Below are 23,848 nucleotides of genomic sequence, written 5' to 3' on the forward strand. Positions count from 1 at the left end.
CAACTCAGGAGGCCTTTGTTGATTTGCTCTGAGGATACACACATGTCTTTTGCTGGGAATTTTGCATGTATTTGAGTACTGAGACCCAATTAGAAGTGTGGACACACATCAGAGTCCTTAAGGCATGGGGACTGCAGCTATGGTTTCCCTTCTCTGGCAGCAGTGTCAGGATGGGAGGCAACAGCAATTGCAAGACACCAAGTTTCTGTAATTTTGATGTTTAAACACAGTTTATCTTAACAGGCTCCAGACTGAGGTCAACCCCTTTAACCCTACCAGGTTATTCCTCAAAAAATGCTGCAATCCCCAGCTAGAGGAGACAGGTAGCATTATTGCAGTCTTCAAAACATTGTTTTGGAAACTATTAATGTTTCCCTAAACCTCCTTTGTAAAATTTCATTTGCTGACTATTTGCTACCTGTGTAGCTCACCTTAATCTTGGTTGACATCACGCACCAGCAGGTAGCTCTAATCCCCTGATAAATCATTCATTGTTATGAAAGGCACAGGTTTTATTCTTGTCTCCTTTTTACAGGCTGGTTCCCTCCTAAGCAATGACAGCACTTATTAAAGATAATGGTATGATGGGGAATAACAAAATTTTAAAAATACTGTTGCCAAGTAATAATTTGATTGTTTCTTTTGGGAAGATGCATTCTATGGAGAGAAGTTCCAGTGTCCCTCTGGGTGCATGATCCCATGCTTGCACCGGCCCACCACTGAGCCCGCTCCTGAAACGCAGCTCTTCTGAGCTCCCACACAGTTTAACCAAGAGTTACTAGCAGCAGCACTTGTGGGGTTCAGGCATATTCTGGTGCAAATACAGTAATGTTTAAGCCTCCAAATTAATCCCACAATTCTTACCGTATAGCTAGGAACAGAAAATCAGGCATCTAATATGGACTTAAGAATCCAGAGATTTGGTAAATTGCTTTTATTGCTTTTTGCAGCTAATTATCACCTTAGATTTGCTGACCAATTCTGTGCATTTCATATACCTTCTACAGCTTGTTTCAATGTTTATCTACTTTGTACAGGAACAGCAGAGGAAGAGGAAAAGAGAGGAATTTAAAAAGTTACTGCTCCTTAGCAATTAACAATTTGCAATACAGCCACCAATACAAAGATAAAAGGTGAAGCTCCATGTACTGATAATCAAATCACTTTTGAAATATATATCTTTTACAATTGTAAAAGAATCTATTAGCAAATCCTAAAAAACTGGAGAAGTTAGGAAAGTAGTGCATACATAATCTAAATAACAAAATATTTGTTTTCCTTTCACTTTAATTATGGGTACAGGAAGTTTACACAACCAATGCAAACACTAAAAATGCCAAGTATTTTCATTCTTTTAATTTTACAACACAGTGCATAATAAAATAGACTTAATTATCCTAAAAATGCTTACCAGTCAATTGACATTCATTATTTGAGCTACTGCTTTCGTCTTTATTTTGTTGGTAATTTCATAGTGTCGGATTGTACGTGTACATGAAACTGCAATATCCTGGAGCAGGTACTGTCAGTGTCGCCTGTGCCTTTGCCATCGATGGCCTCCTGAGGCACTCGGGTGCTGCTGTGAGGTGTTCACCCAAGGGGAGGACATACATGGCTGAATACTCTGTAATAAAAGGGAGGATACTGAGATATACAGGTATATAATGGGATTATGTATAATATGACATTCAAGAAACATCATTTGAGGATATCAGTGTGATTTGTTTTCCATTATATAAACAATTGTGCACCTTCATCTGGATTTAGAGGGTGGTATTGCAGGGTACAATGTCATTCACACTGAGTAAATATCCATGCTTCTTGGAGAAGAGAGGAGGGGGCCAGTAGAACTGCCACCTTGGACTTCTGGAGGGCAGACTTTGACCTGTTTGGGAGGCAGTCTTGAACGTCAAAGGAGTCCAGGAAGGCTGGACACTCTACAAGAACGAAATCTGGAAGGCTCAGGAGCAGACTGTCCCCATGTGCCATACGATGAGCTGGCTGGGAAGAAGACCAGCCTGGCTAAACCGAGAGCTTTGGGCTTTGGCTGGAATTCAGGAAGAAAAAGAAAGTTTATGGCTATAGAAGAAAGGGCAGGCCATTCAGGAAGACTACAAAGATTTTGAGAAGCTATGCAGGGAGAAAATTAGAATGGCCAAAGCTCAGCTACAACTTAATCTGACTACTGCCATAAAAGACAATAAAAAAAAGTTTCTATAAATACATTAATAACAAAAGGAGGACTAAGGACTCCATCTTGTATTAGATGTGGTGGGAAACATAGTGATCAAGGATGAATGCCTTCTTTGCCTCACTCTTTAATAGAAAGACCAGGTGGTCTCAGGGTAACCCAGCCCCCTGAGCTGGAAGACAGGGACAGGGAGCAGAGTGAACCCCCCATAATCCAAGGGAAAATGGTTACCGGGCTACTACACCACTTAGACACACATGAGTCTGAGGGACTAGAAGGGATCCACCCGAGGGTACTGAGTGAGCTGGTGGAAGTGCTCACCACTTTCCATCATTTACCAGCAGTCCTGGCAAACTGGGGAGGTCCCAGCTGACTGGAGGTTAGCAAATGTGACGCCCATCCACAAGAAGGGCCAGAAGGAGGATCTGGGGAATTACAGGGCCAGTCAGTCTGACCTTGGTGCTGGGGAAGGTTATGGAGCAGATTATCTTGAGTGCCATTATGTGGCACATGAAGAACAACCAGGTGATCAGGCTCAGTCAGCACGGGTTCAGGAAAGGCAGGTCCTTCTTGACTAACTGGATCTCCTTCTATGACGAAGTGACCTGCTTAGTGGACAAGGGAAAGGCTGTGGATGTTGTCTACTTAGACTTTAGTTAAGCTTTTGACACCATTTCCAACAGTATTTTCCGGGAGAAACTTGCCCATGTTGGATGCAATGCCCAACTGCCGATGCCTTGGATGGGAGTACTCTTCACTGGGTTAAAACCTGGCTGGAGGGCCAGGTCCAGAGAATGGTGGTGAATGGAGTTAAATCTAGTTGGAGGCCGGTCACAAGTGGTGTCCCACGGGGCTCAGTACTGGGACCCATTCTCTTTAATATCTTTATCAATGATCTGGACGAGGGGATCGAGTGCACCCTCAGTAAGTTCGCAGACGACACCAAGCTGGGTGGCAGTGTTGATCTGCTGGAGGGTAGAGAGGCTCTGCAGAGAGATCTCGACAGGCTGGATCGATGGGCCGAGACCAACGGGATGAGGTTTAACAAGGCCAAGTGCCGGGTCCTGCCCTTGGGTCACAACAACCCCAGGCAGCGCTACAGGCTGGGGGCAGAGTGGCTGGAGAGCTGCCTGGCAGAAAAGGACCTGGGGGTGTTGGTCGACTGTCGGCTGAACATGAGCCAGCAGTGTGCCCAGGTGGCCAAGAAGGCCAACAGCATCCTGGCCTGTATCAGGAATAGTGTGGCCAGTAGGAGTAGGGAAGTGATTGTACCTCTCTACTCACCACTGCTGAGGCCCCACCTTGATCACTGTGATCAGTTTTGGGCCTCTCACTACAATAAAGACATTGAGGTCCTGGACCATGTCCAGAGAACGGCAATGAAGGTGGTGAGGGGTCTGGAGAATAAGTCTTATGAGGAGAGGCTGAGGGAGCTGGGGTTGTTCAGCCTGGAGAAAAGGAGGCTGACGGGAGACCTTATCGCTCTCTACAACTACCTGAAAAGAGGGTGTAGAGAGGTGGAGGTTGGTCTCCCAAGAAACAGGGAATAGGACAAGAGGAAACAGCCTCAAGTTGCACCAGGAGAGGTTTAGATTGGATATTAGGGAAAATTCATTCACCAAAAAGGTTATTAAGCATTTGAACAGGCTGCCCAGGGAAGTGGTTGAGTTGCCATCCCTGGAGGTATTTAAAAGATGGGTATATGTAGTGCTAAGGGATGTAGTTTAGTGGTAACTTGGCAGTATTAGGTTAACAGTTGGACTTGACGATCTTAAAGGTCCCTTCCAACCCAAATGATTCCATGATTCTATGATTCTAAGTAGTCCAGGCTATGAAGAATGCCCCAGAGAACATACAAGCTCAAAAATGCTTTATTAAAACACAATTAGATCCAATAAAGGTTACCTATGGTACAAAATTGCTGGAAAATAACCAAAATTTAGAAGTTGTTTAGCCATAAAGAATTAAATTTGTAAGACAGGAGGCAGAAGAGAGGAAAATGAAGTTCCAAGTCACACCTACTACTAGTCTGATTTCAAAACCAGGCAATCATTTTGAAGTTAGGAGCCTGGATACTTTCTGGGGTTTTTCAGTCTCAAACTCAGTAAGTGGCAAAAGTCTTCTGAATAAAGAGTATTTTCTCTAACATTTTTGGTAACAGTTTATCCAGGAAAGTATATGAAGCATCTGAAAGTGCATAAAGTATGTGAAGTATACCGTCATCTGTCTGTATAATTTCCTCAGTACAAATATATAGTTAAGGAGGAGACTGATAATAAAGAATTATAAATAGTTGCTCCTCCATTATAAAATGAACATTTGAAATGTAAATTTTGTACTTAAGACACTCATCTGCCTATTCATTTCTTTATATTCCAAGTACCATCATGTTTATTTTGTTTCAAACTGACAAGATCTACAATATATGAAACAAAATACAAACACTTCCTGAAGAAAGGTAATACCTCTCACTTATAGAACATGGCATATCTGCAGGTCAGAGTAGGAATTCATTGTATTAACAATTATTTTATGCAGTACCATGCATCATTGACCCCCTTCACCTCTACTTTATTGAGAAATGCAATTAATTATGAGCTATAAATAGTTCAAATTGACCCTGCTAAATTACTACTCCTTAAAAATTCTTGGAACTTCCTGAACTTTGCAAGTATCTTCAGATTCCAAAAGGAAAATGAAGCCAGAGGATGAGGCAGTCTGGTATAAACTGTTAAAGCCTGATTACAGTACTATTAAGTTCATATGTGTATTTTTTTTTACATAAATAGAAATCTGAAAATCTGGCAAGCCAGTGAACAGATTTATGTCAATATTTTCAATTGTATATTTACTATAAAATAAGCCATAAGGTCAGTTTGTAGGAACCAAAGCTGACCATATTTAAATTAAATACTTACTAAAGGGGTGATTATCTGTAAAACATTTGAAGCAGACGGGTTTCTGGTAATGGCTTCTTGAACATCTAAAAATAGCATAAAAGTATATCATAAATATTATGTAAAACAAATACTGCAATAGAAACATGATTCACAGTCAAATATTCAACACAAAACTTCCAAAAGATTGTGGAAATATAGTTTAATAGTATTGTTCTTTTTTTTCCCCATCAATAGCTGCTGAAGTATATATTGTATCTGTAGTTTTAAAATTTGCAGCTAGATATCATTATCTGAACAAAAAAAATTGTCTCAATAAAGAAATCTAAAGCTAGAGAAAAGAATGCCAGCTACCCAAAGCTGGCAAAAAAACTTCCAGGCTTAGATTGGTCAGTGACTAACTGTTATTCATTAAAAAGACTGCTATGAGGTACATGGTTTTAGTCACTTGATTTGGTAACATGTGAAAACAAAGCCAAAAAAAGGGGTTCAAAAAGGTCACGGTTTAAAAAAACTCATTCACTTACAGGTACCTACTTGCATGTACTTACATGTCCTATAAGTCTATCTGTAAAATTTCACAGTTCCTTATTACCAATTTTAATCTCCATATAATTAGGTGAGCTAATTACATTTCTGGGATACATGTATATATATATGTGTGTGTGTTTTACATTAATTTTCACAGTTACTTCATTTGCAATCAGTTAACTCCTATGATTCTTTCATTGTTTCTCTCATATTTCTTATGTACTTTTCTTACAGTTCTCATAGTTTTCCTTTTCACACTTGGCAAACTCCTGCTTTCTTGCTCCCAGTTCTTTTGTTGCATTTACCTTTGTCTCAGTTTCTTTGTTATTTCACTGTTATTTATACAGCAATTTATGTTCTGTTTTCTTGTACTTCTCTTTTCATATCTACTTTCTTAACCCAAGCACATGGTACTAAATCTCCTCTCTGACAAAAGACGGAATTCTTCACTTCTGTTTGCCTGGAAGCAATAACCATGAGGTGCAGTAAACTGAAATTCTGAATCACTGTTTGTTGGGAGCAGGAACTGTAAGCTACAGCTACAGAAAGGTCCTAAGCGGTTGCAAAGATCCTTTATTCTGCTGTTGCAGTTTACAGGAAACTGAAGCCTTTTTCCTCAAAGTCAAGCAATCCACCAGTTGATGTAGAAATGCATGGATAGCATACAGGACTTTAATAAGCTCTGGTTTAGTTTGATTCCAGTCAATAGGGAGGTAAATGTGGGTAATCTGACCATGAAATGGTGCAGTCCACAAGGAAAAGAAGTAGAATAGTAAAATAAAATCAATGGACTTCAAGAAAGCAGACTCTTATAAACTCAAATAATTGGCATGTAAAATTTTATATGAAAAAAGTCCAAGGAAAATACAAAATTCAGGAGAGCTGGCGGTTCCATAAACAGCAAAAATGGCAGCCAGAAGTTATTCCAATGATACAGAAAGCCAAGCAGTCCAGTGAAAAGACCACAAGGTCCCCATTGATTTCAAATACAGGATGGAGCACACAAACTGCAGAAACTGTGGCAAACTAATGAGAATTTTTATGAAAGACCTGTATGATCATGTAGGTCAAAGCAAACAGTAACCATTGGATACAGCAGTAAGAGACCCCAAAACTAAGTCTGTTCTACAAGTATGTTAGTTATAATAGAATAACGAATGAAAGCGTTGTTTAGTTAGTCTGGAATAAAAAAAAAAAGAACTTTTTTTCTCCCCACATTCGTCAATAAAATGTCAGCTGCAATGCAATAGCTTATATAAAAAGCAACAGTATAAAGCAGGTAAGAAACCAGCCTGGCATACAGAGAGAAGAGCTCAGGGAATGCTCAAGTACATTTGAGATTTTTAAAATAGTTGTGCAAGTGATATTCACATAAACATTCAGAGTTGGCTGCAGCAATCTCAGAACTGCCTTTGTGACATGGAGAAGAGGAACATCCTAAAAGACTAGAAGAAAGCAAATGAAAAGCCATTCATTACAAAAGGGTATATTTGCTAAAATATAGAGTGTATAATATAAAGGGTAACTATTTGCAAAAATAATTGCAAAAAAATGTAAGGTGGATAAACACTAGAACAGGTTGCTAAGAGGCTGATACATCTGTATCTGTACACTTCAAAGAACAGTTTTGACAAACATCTGTTAGAAACATCTACAGTTGGGCTGAGACAGTTTCTGAAGGTGTCCTGCACTTATATTTTGAAATATTTTTTTGACCAAGGCAAAGTCACCATTATTTTAAATTAATTTCATTGACTCTAAGAAAGATTTCATTATTTTGATTTCCTGGTTGCTACATTTAGAAAAGAATAATAAGAAAATAAGAAGAAACCAATTTCTATCACAGGATTCATGTTTTTAATCCAAATTAATCCATGACAACAAAATATAAAGTTACTTAATCACTTGATGCAGGATCCTATTTCTTATCAAACTTACCTTGTAGCCTTTGATTGAGACGATCAAGAGACTGGAAAATCTTCTGTTCTTCTACAGAAAGCGCAGTCATGCCTAGAGATGGAGCCCTGTTGAGCAGGGGGGGCTGCCTGGCTGGGTGCACACTTTCCATAGCTGCCAGGATGTCACCTTCTGCAGCTGATGTACCTGCTAGTTTTTCTGCCATAAGAAACTGAGCCGTGCTTTCTGAAACTGAAGAGTTCACAGCATTTAAATATGCTGCTTGCTTTCATTACCATAGGTTTGTGAAATGCATAAAATTCACATTAAAAGATCAAAAAAGTGGCAAAGTCAAAAAGCATGATACGTTGGAAAATGACAATTTAAATCACTAATGCATCTTACAATTGGCATCAGAGCAAGATTTACTGACTTTGGAAATATATAATGATAGCTAGCAATACCATATCATACAGTTATGTATGATACATGCAGCTATCATACAGCTAAATAGAAAGAGGAATGGAATGAAACTTGAGTAGATGCTGTCATGCATTTATAAAACCATCAACATCACGACACATGATGCTGTATCTTACATTTCCATGAAAAAAGAACAGGTTAAGACAATAAACTACCCTTCCCTACTTAGAATCACTAATGCCAAAAGATGCAAGTGATGTTACACAGTGGGCATATTAGGTCACTACTTTATGTCTAACAAAGAAGGGAAGTGAGATGTGTTACTGTACCTTCATCAGACTTATAGGTGTTATTCATATTTTGTACTGGATCAAATGCAGACTGAACAGGACTCAGCTGGACACTATGTAATGAATTCTATCAAAAATATTATGAGAATATTTTAAGTGCAATTTAAGGTAACTATCTTACTTTCTGAACATTTTTACTTATTGTTTCATATTAATAAATGTTTTCAAGTGCAAAAATATTAGTGTATACTCATACAGTGATGTATTCTAGTTGGTTTTATTCTTTTCATTAGGAGTGACAGCAAGCTGACCAAGCACATTGATTCAAAATTGTGTGACACTGAACAAATCTTTGATATTCCCGAAACTATTCATTTTGAAGAGAAATAAGCTTTTTATTTTTTATAGTATTTCATATTTACCTGTGCATGATAAGTAGGCTTCCATCTTTTAAAGGCTACATTTTGTCTTCTGTGTTCTGAAAAAGCTCTGTGTTTATTTTCATGGTTGTCAAAAGCCTGCTTTTGACCTGTAACAAGAACAACACCTTAAATGACATGCATACAAAAATAAACCAAAAATTTGTAAAAACATGATAAAGATAATAGTAGTTAAACTAATAACGGTGAGTAAATGTCTCTGTCCAAATTTACATGTTTACCTTGTGTATGTTTACATCTGATCTTGCTGAATATATTTCCTTGTACTGAAGAGAGATAAACAGGCAAACTGGCACTTCTAAGGCATGTGTAATTTTGTGTTAGCATAGGACTATAAGATACAGATGTGGATTGTATGTGGACATTTATAAGCAGGTAAAGTGAAGCCCCATAATAACCATAATAAAGATGGTTTGTAGAATGATATAAGGTGGTCTTAACGAATAAAAGGGAGAATGAACCATGAACTATGACATAACAAATATCATGTAATGTGCCAAAAAGTAATGTTTTAGAAAATAAATTGCATTTAGAGAATAGCCCTAAAGTCTAATTGTCCAACACAGTAAATACCTGTTGCTAAGTTCCTGTATCTTTTATCTTAATAGATTAACATTGTTAAGATTACATAGCGCCGTGCAGAAAACATGTAATAGTTCACACAGTTTATTTGATTCACAGAATCACAACATGGTCGAGGTGGGAAGAGATGTCTTAAGGTCATCCAGTCCTACACCCCTGCTCAAGTATAGCCACGTAGGGCTGGCTGCCCAGGACCATGTCCAGATGACTTTTGAGTATCTGCAAGGATGGAGACTCTACAAGGTCTCTGGGCAACTTGTGCCAGTGCTCCATCTCCCTCATGGTCAAAAAGTGTTTCCTGATGTTCAGAGGGAGCCTCCTGTGTTTCAGTTTGTGCCCATCGCCTCTAGTCCTTTCACTGGGCACCACTGAACAGAGCCTGACTCCATCCTCTTTGCACCCTCCCTTCAGGTATTTATATGCATTGATAATATTCCCCATGGCCCTCTCTTCTCCAGGCTGAATGGTCCCAACTTTCTCAGCCTTTCCTTCCAGAAGAGATGCTTCAGTCCATTAATTATATTCATAGCCTTTCATTATATTCATTATATTCGTGGCCCTTCACTGGACTCTCTCCAGTCTGTCCATGTCTCTCTTGCACTGAGGAGCCCAGAACTGAACACAGTCCTCCAGGTGTGGCATCACAGGTGTGATTCAAATGCAAAGTCATGGCTTAAAACTTTAGTTCTACAGCTTGGGATTTTGTAGTTAATCTCACTAATTTATACATCTGTATACTAATTTTAGTGACAGTACTGCTGTATAGTATTTTCCTTTGGCTAGAGAGGCCTAACCTAGACACTGTGTCTCAAACTTATCTCAGTTTTCTCTGGTGTAATGGTACATTTTCAAACTTAAAGCATCGAGTTTTAATATTAAAATTAAGTTCTTAATTAAACTTTAATGAATACAGACTGGAGATATAAATCAGCATTTTCATGTGCAAGTCATGAATCCACATATCCAAGGAGATATTATATTCTCATTTGTAAATGCAGTTACTTGATTTGTAAATGCAGTTACTCGATTTATACTTGGGAAGATAAATTACCTATTTGTTTACATAATAAATATTTATCTGTGCAGTTTAACATACAGTTCATGATTACACCAAGAGGTATTTTAGTGATTTTAACAGAATTTTATTTCTTTAGTTGTTATTCCAGCGGTATTTTGTTTCAATATTTCTCAGTGATGAGACAGTCAGCATGGCTTCACCAAAGGCAAGTCCTGCCTGACCAACATCATGGCCTTCTATGATGGAGTGACTACACCAGTGGACAAGGGAAGAGCTACAGATGTCATCTCTCTGGACTTCTCTAAGGCTTTTGACATGGTTCTCCACAACATCCTTCTCTCTAGATTGAAGAGGTATAGATTTGATGAGTGCAGTGTTCAGTGGATGAGGAATTGGTTGGATGGTCACATCCAGAGGGTAGTGGTCAACGGCTCGAAGTCCAGATGGAGATCGGTGACAAGTGGTTTCTGTCAGGGGTCTGTACTGTCACTAGTACTGTTCAATATCTTCATCAGTGACATAGACAGTGGGAATGAGTGCAGCCTGGCAAGTTTGCAGACAACATCATGCTGAGTGGTGGGGTTGACACACCTGAAGGATGCGATGCCATCCAGAGGAACCTGGACAAACTCGAGAAGTGGGCCTGTGCGAACCTCATGAGGTTCAACAAGGCCAAATGCAAGATCCTGCACCTGGGTCAGGGCAAGTCATGGTATCAATACAGGTTGGAGGATAAATGGATGGAGAGTGGCCCTGAGGAGAAGCACTTGTGTGTACTGATGGATGAAAAGCTGGACATGAAGTCACAACGTGCGCTCACAGCCCAGAAAGCCAACCATACCATCCAAAGTTGCTCTTTTGATATGCATCAACACTTAATTTGTTCGTAAGACATGTTATATCTATGCCAAGGAAAAGGAAATTCCTTTGAAAAATGTCAGAGAAAAATATAATATTAAATAGTATCTTTAAGGGCATGAGATACTGAGCAGTCTACCCCTGTTTAACTATACGCATGTGAACTAGTCATGTATTTGTCACAGGCATAATGTTAAAAATATTTTTATAGACTTTTACTGTTTGGACACCAAAGGACTTAAAAGAATTCTAATATCCAGCTACAGTATAATACGTGTCAGCCAGAAGATATACCTCCTGAAACCTGGAAGCCCAATTAAAGTAAGATCCTCATGGATAACAATTTTATTTATTCATCTTGTTCTCACTTATTCTTTCTGGACATTTGCCCACAGCTGTACATTGCAATAGATCCCATTTTCTTCAGTGTTCTCACAGACCTCACTGAACTCTGTAATAGTGCCACAGCAGATATTTTACTCAAGGACAATGCAGTATTCAGTCTCTCATAGCAAGCACTTCAGGACAAAGACTTTGGTGATCTATGTGCAATTTGCAGGCAATAGAACAACTAATAGCAAGTCATTGAGAGTTATCTAGAGTATTTAAAATAGAGAAGACTTTACACAAAATCTAAGCTGATACTGAGAGAGCCACCCACTGCAATTTTAAAAAGAAGTTACTCAGGTGTTTCCTCAAAAAGAGCTCTGTGATACTGGGGATGAAGCATTTAAAGTTGCAGTGAAGACAGTATTAGCAGCGCACACGACTTTGACCCAGTAAATTTCCTGATTCATTGATCTGATGTGCAAATAAGGACATCAAGAGGCAAGTATCTCTGCTGGAGGCGAGGCATGGTAATGCAAGTCTTCAGTCATTTCCAATGTAAAATCAAATAGGTTAACTTAAGTCACACATATCTTAAGCTCATCTGTTTGACTTTGAACTGGAACGGACAAGCAGATAACATTTCTCATTTCCCACCCCTGCTTTAGGCCAAGAATATTCACCTACCTCTGCTCTTATGAAACAGAGCTGTTCTGAATCACTCCACAGTTAAAACTATGTATTACTGCAGATAAAACTAGAAATTTAGGTTTTTTTAAATTATGGAAATTACTTATTTTCCGAGAAAGTATCTTTGAGATGCATGGCTGATCCTTGGGGTGATCTCAGTGCATGAATCGGTTTGGATATTGCAGCTTCAGGAGCTCTGTCTCCAGCTGCAACCCTCAACAGGAAGCCAACCCGCATACAATATACAAATTACAAGCACAAGGATGCCATCAGTGCCCAAGGCACAGAATACAGCAAAACTGCAGGGGAGAAGCAAGGCAAATCAAAAATCACGAAATGTATTTTGAAATGTAAAAACCAGGAGATGAAAATTCATTCTCCCAAAATTTCTTATGCATCTTTCTTCTGTCTTACCAATCAATCTCTGCATCATATTGTTCCCAGGGTTAATTTTTAATAAAATGCAGGATTGATCCTAAAATGTCTTAAAATTCTTTATAAATGAGACGTACTTTGCAGCACCTCAAAGTTTGTCTGGTAGAAGCTCTTTATTTTTAACTTACATTTCAGGCTTTTGAGCATTAATTGGACTAAAATATAATCATTTTAGGCATTTACAGTGCCAGCATTTAAAAAACATGGTAGATCTACATTTCTTTCACTCTCAGGTGGCACGGACTGTTGGACAACAATCTATGACTCCCAGTTACCTTGTAAAACTTGCTCATATAAACTTAGTCACTTCCTCCTATATAATTATTTAGACCACCTGTCACATCTGCTCATTAGTCAGGAATATAATCTCAGGGAAAATACTTCCTTTTAATTTAATATTGTAGAGACCTATTAAAAATGGGGATCGACGTTTCAGAGCCCTCTGGGCAGCACTAGAATAGAAACGACAATGACAAATGATGAAAACTTGTTAAAACTGGCTGTATTGTGGGAATGGATGAAAGGCTGGATGTTTTAACTGAAAACAAATTTGTGATGTAATTGAAAAAGACTTTTGCCTGAACATCCCCCCACCCCAAGCCCAGAAACATGACTCTTACCGGTGGCAGAGTCCTCTGGAGCTGGGGCAGTATGAGCTGCTCGCCAGGAGGTACTTGTTTTCCCAGCTGCTGGGACACGATGGAGAAGTAATTCATTTTCTGCGTTAGCAGGTCTTCTCTCAGCGCAGGTTACTGAAGGATTTTGGCAGGCACCTGTCTGAGCACTGTTTACAGAACACCTACTTTTTGCCCAGGGTTCGTATTTGGCCGTGCTGCAGCCAGCTGTGGGTATCGCAGCGGCCAGGCCCGAACGACAAGCCATGCTCTCGCTGTTTTGTGTACCCTTTCTATTTAAAACCTGACCCGCTAACAAAACATGCCTTTCGTTTAAATCATTCCTCCTTGCAGTGGCAGCTTGAAGCCTTGAAGGCAGCCGTGGCTGACACCCAGGGCCTGCTGCGTTTTCGCCGTGGGGGTTTCCCGGCAGAGGTGCGGGTGGTGGGTGAGGTACGAGCAATTTCCCTGGAACTTTTAGAGTTTTGTTGGCTTCAGCAACTGACTGTGGTCGGATTATAGTGCCTGTTCTCTTCTTGGGCATGAAACTTGGCTGGGCTCTAACAGATCTTGGTCTTCTAGTTATTTTTGCCTTATTTTTGAGTTGATTAACGTCATCAGTTTTAGAGTTATTGCTACATACTGAGGGTTTACTTTCTTCATCTTGTGATACCATCCAAGCTTTTTTAGTAGAAAAGGAACCAGCAGACATGAATATATTCCGAGGCGTACATTCTTTATTTGATTCCTCAGTATTAACATTTGGTTTTGATATATGAGAGTTTTCCTGATGATTTTTCATGAACGTGGGGTTTGAAGGTTGAGCAACAATACTTAAATTAGTCTTAGGAGCATTATTTGTAGTTTGAACATATTGCAGCTGTGCAGAAGATATTTCACTGGTGTTTTTTTCAGAGCATTTTTCATAATTTTCTATTATTATCTGGTTAATTTGATCATTCCATCTTAGCTTTCTGCTGCATTTTTCATTTTCTTCAGTTTTCTTTTTTATTTTTGCCAGTTCCAAACTGTCTCTGATAGTAGACACAGGCCGAGTTCCAAAACTGATCCCATTGTTCATAACCACAGCTTTGAACTGACTGGGTTCATATTGAGATTCCTTCTTTAAGATACTTGTGAATAATTTTGCTCTTTTTCTTTCAAGAATATTGTTTTTCAGGGTTTTGTGCTGTGCAGGAGTGCCAGAATTTAACTCCGTATCAGACACCACTGACATAGTTTCTATCATATTTCCTTTTTCTTCCTCTCTGTTATTCTGTTTCTTAACCTCACACAGAACTGAGGCATTTGGTATGTCCTGAAATAAAGATGATCCCGGATTAGTGACATCAATACATTTAATATTTTCTTCTTTTCTTTCAGTCATTTTGAAAAACTCTGTACTGGTGTTTTTGTCCTTTGGTAATGTATCAGCTGTGCTGGGAATGTCAGTGGAACATCCCTGATTAGGAAATAAGATTATAGATGTTGCAAGAGGTTGACTGGAGTTTTTCACAGATATAGTTTTTTTTTGTGGGGTCATTTTACAACTCTGATCTTGCATCAGATCATGAACTCTTTCACCTGGAACAGACTCAGGGCTGGCCCAGGCTTTGCTAGGATTGAAAACAGGATGACCAGTGGCTAATGTGCTCACCATTCCTGAAGATGGCTTGCTTCTCTCTTCTTTTATATTTTGCAGAAAACTAAATGCATTATTTACAGAGCATTCTTGCTTACCAGAGGTAGAGAAACCTGTAGTTTTTTTTCCAGGGCTGTGAGAAGCTGATGATTCCTCTTCTGAACTGTTAACGTGTTCAGCAGGAGTTAGAACATTATGTTTAGCTAAAAGATCATGAATAGGTAAGTTGTGGCTGTTTTGTGAATCTACATTTCTCAGACAATTATTTAGATGCACACTTTGAGCTGTAGAAAGCAAACCATTATTCCTAGTCTGTGATTTTTCTGGATTGTACAGGACACAGTCACAGTGTGTAGTCAAAGATGATTCAATTGGTGTTGCGTAATTTCCATTTTGTTCTCCAGCCTCAAGACTGTCAGGGCTTGACAAGCTTTCTGAATCATCTCTTTTCTTGACTTCTTGATGAAAATTCTGAAATACAGGCATAAAACCAGACCGTTACATTTATCAGAAATGTTTTTTTGTTGATACTAATTTTTCATTAATGAAAGCGTAGACTAAAATACAATCAACATTGACCCTGGTGTTTCTATGACTTGGGGTCTTAGCATCATGAGTGTTTCCATCAAGTCAAAATTTACCTGTGTTCAATTGCAAAATAAAGCGATGTGGTTTGGGCACAACATTCAGAAGAAAGAGCTGCAACAAACTGAATCTTCAGTTTTATATAAATTCTACAATACCAAAAAAGGAACAAGGTCTGTCTAAACAACACTACTGTTTCCAGGTTGCCCTATGGCACAGGATGTTTTTTGTACTCTAACATGTAATGGAGTTTACAAAATGAAAGAGAATCCATAAAAATGCAGATTTGATAGTGGATCTGCCCCAAATTGGAATTTTTCCATAGTACTAGACTGAATATGTTTTGTTTTTTTTTCATACAAAGTGTCAAAAGTGATGAGGATTTAAACCTTGTCATGGCAAACACAGAAAACATCTCTCTGTGACCATAATCACAGTGATTAACACCTCTCCCCAGTGAAACCTCCTCTCCTCATCTTTCAGAAAGAAGAAAGTATTGTTTGATCTATGAGGACAGATCAGGTCTAAGGACATATGGAAGTCCCATCCACTCCCCTAACTTCTTTGTCAAACTTCAACGTAGCGATGAATAAGAGCGACTGGCACCACCCGAATTGCCATTGGGACAACTTTATGTATGTACTACATAGGTATTTTCTTCACTATTTCTTCTCCATCCAAACATTAAGATACCCCACATGGTTAAAAATACATACATTTTTAAGTACAAGATTTCAAAATACACATAAACATAAAGGAAAACAAGCATATCAACTATTTTGACAATCCCATACTCTCTGCTGTTAAGTTCACTTCCACACAACTGAGCAGCTAAGTGATTTTAAACCATGTGTTGGAAAAAAATTGGGTGAAAATCAAAGAGAAGCTGCATCAGATACGCAATCTTATGCAATGAACATTTTTTTTTCATTAGTGACCTTAAATGGAAAATATTTCAAGTAGCAAAATCTGTTAACCTAGGTAACTGATTATATATCCCCTGGCGATTGCAATAGAATTAACATTTTGAAAACTTACCAAAGAATGCATAAAATTAATTAGTGAATAAGAAGATTTTTTTGTAGTGAACCTTTTTTTTTTTTATTCTACTAAAACTGTTATACCATAATATTGCATAGTATATAGCTGTACAAATATTTTAAATTGCAGAATAAAAAGCTTTGTGAGTCCTGAAAGACTTTTTATGATTGAATTAAATCTTATCTTGCACTAGATGTTCAGAGGTTGGTGCAGTCTTCCATTCTAGTTATGATCTGAGATAAAGAAACTACATAGAAGAACAAAGAACCAAATGTAGGGAAAAGATCCTTTTAGAGAACATTTTCAAATGAAAGCTGTACAAACCAGTGTCTTTCTAATAGAAAAGAATAAATAATGCTTTGGTAGTTATTTATTAACCTTTATGCTTGGCTAAATTATATTGTTAAACTCTGCTTGAACTTCACCAAACAAGAAAAAAGCATATGCTCAGAGTTTCTGTAGCAGGCCAAATTTAAGAACTAGCTTTGAAATTTTGAGATGGGAAAAAAGCAGTAAAAAAAAAATTATAGGTGTCAGGCTTACTTCTTGTGTAATTTGGAAACTGAACCTGTATAGCTGAACATGTGTTTCTACATGACTTAGTTAAACAGGTAAAAATTTGTAAGGATTGATTTTAAAAAACCTGTTCTGATAGCAGGTTAGTTTAAACTGGTAAATCTGGAACATGCAGGAAAAGTTGCAACTTCCAAAAATTAAGATCAAAAAAATTCTACCCAGTTGTGCTCCAGAAGTTGAAAATAGACTTGATCCAGCATTATATATAATTTTTGTTTCCATGCTAAACAAAACCGCATGGGAATACAAAATCTCAGTTGAGGCAACCTCCAGAAATAAGTTAGGAACTAACGAATAAAGAAGGATTCATCATCTAAGCTCATATTCACTTAGTTCATGCAAATTTAGTTCATTTACATTTATTTTGTTGCATCACACAATTTCATCATTTCACACATTAAAGGTTCCTATCATTCTCATTAAAATATTTACATATTTGATTTCCTTTTCTAGCCTACTCCATGATGAAGATGAATGTCACATTTTCTTGTAAAAATGTATAACCAGAACTTCTTCTGCAGACCTCAAAAAGCATTCAACAATTTTTTTTAGTGGTTACCAACTACAGGGAAATAAACCTGGAATTGCCAATGATTTAAATTGATTTAATCTGTGAGAATATTATAGGATGATAAGGAAACAAAAATGTTCATAGAGTGTACTATCATTTTATTTTCTGGATTTGCATATTGTTTCTGTTATAGAAGTACAATTTATTGTATTGCCTGCTGCCTGCATTACCTTATGTCCTAATGCACGAAACCTAAACCCAGCCTGTCCACATACTTGGTATTCTAGGGAAGGGAACACTTATGAGGAGTTAAAGAGGTCACTTGTATGCCTTAAGACTTAGAACAGCTGTGTCAAGCAATTTGATTTCAGTAAAGCACTAAAACAAAGAGAAAACATGAGCCTAAGAAATCTTTCAAGAGGCAAATGAAAGAACAACATGGCAACAAGTAAAATTTTAAGAGAACCTGACAAGTGAGTTTTCTGCCACAGGACTCTGTCAGAACACTATTACACTAAAGAGCTGCTGTATGTATGTTTGACATGTTCTGCAAAAGGAGTGCTGACTGTTCACCATATATCTAAGAGTGTTTTCTAATATTATACATTTATATCGCTCTAGAAATACGTTTATGTAATAAAACAGTTTCATGTAATTACCAACATTCACTGTATGCTTCATTAATATAATCACTTGTCTTGAAAAAAATATTTAGTGGCTGTTAAATGTTACCTGTTTTACAAATTCCATTCTTTCAGTTATTTTTCAAGACATACATTCCTCTTAAGAACTTTACAGACATGATTTATAAGTACACGTACAAGATTTCAGCATCTACGTTATACTAAACAGCCTACTGAATTTAAAGGCTGATACTTCTTTTTCTTGCCGCTGTTTGAAACAGCATAATGCTTTCAGTTGTTTGTTACAAGATCTTCCAGTATCCTGGGTCCCAGTTATTCTCTGCTTATTCCTGTCCTCTGAATTTTGGGTCTTTGGTTTAATGCTTTATTTCCCAGCTGGTGAGCCATACTTCCTCATGGAGCTAGGCATAAACTGCACAGCAAAGCTCAAGCTACTAAGTATCACAGAAGTGCTGCTGTGGGTTTAGAATAAATAATATATAAAAAAAAAAAAGAAATCTTTTAAAGTTTCTGTGTACCCAGGCCACCATGAACCTACTAGGACAGAAGCAGAACACTGGAAGAAAAAAATAGTTAATTTCTGTATTGCTTTCCAGTTCACAGAAAGTTTATCTCAAAAAAACCCCACAACAAACCAACAAAAAGCCAAAACACAGCTCTGCTCTTCAATGGGGCAGAATTAGTCTGGGCAGTGACACTTTAATCGTGATGAGAAAGCAACAGATTTCCCAACATCCCCTGGAGATATTAGTATATACTATCTCTGATAATACCAAGTTATATATATATACATACATCTATACAATATAGCATCCTGGCAGACCAGGATGCACAGAATTTTGTATCTTCTACTCCCCTCCTTCAAGCAAACATGTTATTATTACCATAACTTCAGTAAACTAAAGATCAGATGCTGCCATTTTTTTCTCTGTTCCTCTCCTTTAGCTACATTCATGGACATTTTACTCTGTTGCAGTAAAACAAATCACTTCAAAAATAGCTATGAAGTATGGTAGAAATAATTTAGTGCATAGTTATACAAAAATATTTCACAGATACATATATGTATGTGAATGTAAAGCCAAAAATGGAGTCATGCTAATATGTATAGCTATTCTTAGGAAACAAAGTGTATTCTATGAAAGGAGGAACAGGTATATATTAGATGACAGTTCTCAATTTCCCCGTTTCTGTGGTTTGTGAGCTATGCTGTATGTATAAGAATCCTAACATCCACAAGCACAGTCTTATTCATGTATTAATCTAATCTACTTGTGAAACAAACTCTTTTGTACTGAAAATGCTGTTCCAGCTTCAGTCCTACATTATCCCCTACCTGTTCAGGCCTATGAATTGAGGCAAGACACTCTTCAAATGGCTAAACATCCAAATTGCCAGATATGAAGACTGTAATGTCATTTTATACAGTACAGGCTTTGAATAAGCTACTCTTTAACCCCCCCTACTTTTGAGGAATACACAATCAAAAGAAGTTCTAGTATTTGGGTAAAATAATTTAGTCTGGAGATGCATTTCAATTTGCATTCATAGCAAATGTGAATTTTGGATTAGTGAAATAACGTGGAAGATAGTGGTATGGTACAATATTGATGTAAAGCCATTAAAAACTGAACTTGTCTGGTCCTGCCAAAAGGAAAATGAGTAAGGAAATCACTAGAGTTTGTCATATAATTCAAGTGATTGTCGTGGTTTGGGCTGGGCTGGCCACTAAACAGTGATCAACATAAAATGTATTAACATTCACAGTTACAAGTGAAAAATGTCCAATGTTTTGATATTTAAGGTGACCACAGAAACCTATTTCAAGTCTTTGAATGGTCTCTTCAAAATCAAGTCTGGCTCCAGTTCCAATGCCATTTTACCCTAACCCTCCCCTTAAGAGTCTGTTTTCCCACTAACTAGCCCTGAGCATTTTACAAGTCCTTGACACCAGGGAGAGACCCTGTGCACAGAGGCACTCCCTTTTTCCATGCTGGTCCTGTCCGTGCCTCTGAAGAGTCAGACCGAGACAATACACCTTGCAGAAGGAACCCTTGTTTAACTCATTCCAGTCATACTACAAATGCACTTGAAGATGAATTCAGTTTTTCCATCAGTTACCTGAAACATCTGCATTTCGCAGTCACAGCCCAACCCCAAAAGCACAGTGATGTGAAGAGCTAACAGCCACACAGGTCAACTCACTCCTGCTTCAAATTCATCAGAACGGGATTTAAATTTGTATTTCACAAACACCACTTGAATAACTTAATTATTGTCATATAAAGGAGGCAAGAGGAAAATACAATCTCTGTGCTGTAATCTATACCTATTTTGTCTGTGAATTAGCTCTTACTTCCAAATATTTTGTTTAAAAAGTGAAATAGTAGAGGTAAAATCTTATGTCAATCAAACAGTTTAAATCAAGCATAATGTAGTTTTCTGGAAGAACATAAAAACATTGTACTAATTTTTTTGTGTGTGGGCACCTAGTTAAAGAGGTGATGAAAAGAAAAAGACAAAAGATATCTGTATAACACTTTCCCTTGTCACAGTTGAGCCATTTTAATAGAAATTTTATAAATTATTCAGTTCAAGGCAGGTGCCAGAAATGGAAAATTTCAACATAAACAACATTTGGAAAAATGATAAATACTTGGAAGTCATGTCTTTTGGTGAAAAGCTGCATACAGCTTTAGTTAAAGACTGTGCTACCACCTCCACTGTAAAGATTTTATTTATATCTGCAACAAAACCAGAAAAGGACTGTGCAACAAAACCTTTGATTGTGAATGAAGTTAACAGTATGAATTTCTTCAAAGCCTACCATACTTATGGACATGTAACAAATAATAATTTGATTTACTGGCTCAGACATAACTGTTGCACAAAATAAAATCTACTGCTCTCAGTATTTTAAGCAAAATAAGTTTGAAGAACAGCAGAAAGTTCACTAAAAACCCTGGCTTACTGCTGAAAGTGTACAAATTTTTAGGGATGGAAAGTATGGAACACACCAAATCCACTGGTAAGGGTCTTAGAACATAGAACTTTATCACCCTGTAGGAAAGAAAAGAATTTTAGGAATCTTTATAATCCTGCTGGGCCTGTAAAAACAGAAACAAAGAGAGGTCAAAGGATCTCAATGGATGGTTAGACTGCAAAGCATGTGCACAGTGAAATACTTTGACATGAGTTTCAGAAAGGCAAGTACTGTTGAAATGATTTTGGACAACAGACAGTATCAAGACTACTGAAGCCTATTCATGTCAATAACCGTATTATAAATAATAATAATTTATAAATTTTATTAGTAAGAGTATCATAAGTACTATTTCATATCACAGGAAGTCACAATGCACATGCACACCAGCACAATCCAAGTATTAAACTTCCAAAACTCAGGCCTTAGAACAATGACAATATCTTTCTTGACTATTTTTCTTATCAGAATCCAGAGTGATTTCAAGAAAGAAAGTCCAAATGTTTGAAGTATAAATATTTACAATTTGAAACTGTTTATCAGAGGGAAGAAGCTGAGCAACCCCTAGTGGCAGCAGAAAAATACATTCTGGAAAAAAAAAGCAACAGGACCAGAGCATTTTCAAAAATACATTAATTTGTAATCACAAATTCCTATATTATATGCAATATCCAAAGCTGATAATAACATTCAGAAAGAAATGTAAGTAAAAAATGGTGCATGACTCATTGCAGTTTTCCCCTAGAATTCAATTAGAATGTGATAATTGTGTTTGATAAAATACACAATATACTTGTCTTGCAACATATTAAGAAGAATCTTTCATATACTTTCACCAAAGAAATTGCATTTCTTCCCTAATTCTAAGATGTCCTAATGCATCTACTGCCAAATTAATCATCATAATTTAGGGATGGATTTGTAAACACTATACCAATAAAATGCACAATGTGCTATTTAAAAAAAGAAGAAACAAACAAAAGCTTCGCCATTTATGGATTTTGTTTGAAAGTGGTTATCTAGAATTCGGTTTTATCAGCTCTCTTGTATAAATTGCCATTTGCTCTTCCTTCTTTTTGTGCTTTTGTGCTTTTTGTGTGGAAATAAGAATGAACACTATTTAACAACCTTGCCAGTACAAACTGCACAGTCTCCTAAACCTTTTTGAAATTTCCTCCAATTGAGTGAGATTGTCTGTTTACTCAAGATTCTCATGAATACCCATCAGAAAAAAGTAGGTACAGAGATGAGTGTGGCTGAGAACATCAATATCAAAGAACTCAAAATATATCTGAAGTGTATACAGTCTTTCAAAAGCTATCCATATACATGTATTAAAAGGAAAAGCCCTTGCTCTGTTGCCACCAATGTCCCATGCCTCTGGCCATCACTAATATAAAGGGACGGTGCTTCATAGAGTCAAGGTTATTTCAGACATCACAAGTCCAGATACCAGTAGATAATATTGTAGAAATAAAGGAATGAATCCAAAATTATGTCCTCTTTTTATAAAAAACAAACAAACAAACAAAAAAAGTAATATTGAAGACAATATCTCCACAACCAAAGAAAACACTGACAGACCTAAAATCACATTTAAAAGTGAAGTTATAAGAAATCACATTGGAGCTCAATTCTTCTTGATTTTCACTGTGTTTCTAAGGTGACTTTTGAAACTGATTTTGGGTCCAAAAATTAGTTTAGCCAGAGAGTTAATGGGCAGAAAGTTAATGGGCTTGTTACTGGAAAATCTGCATCTATTCCAAAGATGACAAAAAAGATCTCAAGAGCCTTGAAGTCAATCCCTAAGAAATCACCAAACATTGGGAAAAAAACTAAGAAACAGAAAAACACTCCAACATTTGACCTACCATAATCGTACTGCTATAGCATTTTGTGCTGAGCTGTAGCAATAGGTAAAGTAGAAACTTAAGTGTAAATTGCAAACTGCCAATTTAAGTTTGGAGTTAGCACAAGACACCTTTGATAAACTAATGGGCATCTATTTCAGAGGCAAGAAGTCTGACATACAAATCTTACATTCACAGACAGAAAGACAACATGACAGATATCTTTGAAGAATTTGTGAAAATGTTCTTACAAACATTTTTAAAGATCTCTGATTTCCTACTGAAAAACAGGTATAATTTTAGTATAAATAATCTATTGGTAAGGTACAGTACACTGTGCCCTCAGGTATTCTCTACTTGGTAAAGAGTGCTTAACACACTTAGCATTTTTATCACAGTCAAGTAAATTTCTATTACATTTAAGAAGCATCATGTAATGAATCACATGGAAATATCATACCTCCAAGTTGCTGAGATGCTGTTTTTCAAGGATATGTTGCATTTCTTTCAGATTTTTCTGGAAGAGAAGTTGGTTACTATCCATGTTTGTTCTACTGCTCTCTTGTACCGTTTTATCCCAGCCAACCATTGCTGAAATCTGCTTCTGATGGAAAGAACCGTTTCTAGATGCTGGTGAGGATGAAGAGTCATCTGTGGTTCTTGATGCAAGCAAATAACTTATTACTTTGCCTTATTTCTATGCGTCAACTGTACACTTTTAAACATGTTCTTTTCCAAAAGTATACATCATCAGTAAATGCCTGGAAAGTGGACAGCTACACTATATGAAACTACAGGTGGTGCTGTTAGTACTATCTGAAACT

General features: G+C 37.3%; 1 protein-coding gene across 1 annotated transcript in view; it reads right to left on the reverse strand.

Annotated features, from left to right (window-relative positions):
- Nucleotides 1-1,446: 1,446 nt before the first annotated feature.
- Nucleotides 1,447-23,848, reverse strand: part of CEP126 (centrosomal protein 126kDa) — a 40,521-nt gene continuing 18,119 nt past the window's right edge. Inside the window, exons 5-11 of the mRNA XM_014965831.1 lie at nt 23,485-23,683; nt 13,199-15,305; nt 8,651-8,757; nt 8,268-8,355; nt 7,558-7,767; nt 5,110-5,174; nt 1,447-1,624 (exon numbers count right to left, since the gene is read on the reverse strand). Of these exons, the coding sequence (XP_014821317.1) occupies nt 1,526-1,624; nt 5,110-5,174; nt 7,558-7,767; nt 8,268-8,355; nt 8,651-8,757; nt 13,199-15,305; nt 23,485-23,683 (2,875 nt within the window). The 3' untranslated portion in view covers nt 1,447-1,525. The remainder of the gene's footprint in view (nt 1,625-5,109; nt 5,175-7,557; nt 7,768-8,267; nt 8,356-8,650; nt 8,758-13,198; nt 15,306-23,484; nt 23,684-23,848) is intronic.

The sequence above is a fragment of the Calidris pugnax genome, unplaced genomic scaffold (assembly GCF_001431845.1).
Source record: "Calidris pugnax isolate Ruff unplaced genomic scaffold, ASM143184v1 scaffold20, whole genome shotgun sequence".
NCBI lineage: Eukaryota > Metazoa > Chordata > Aves > Charadriiformes > Scolopacidae > Calidris > Calidris pugnax.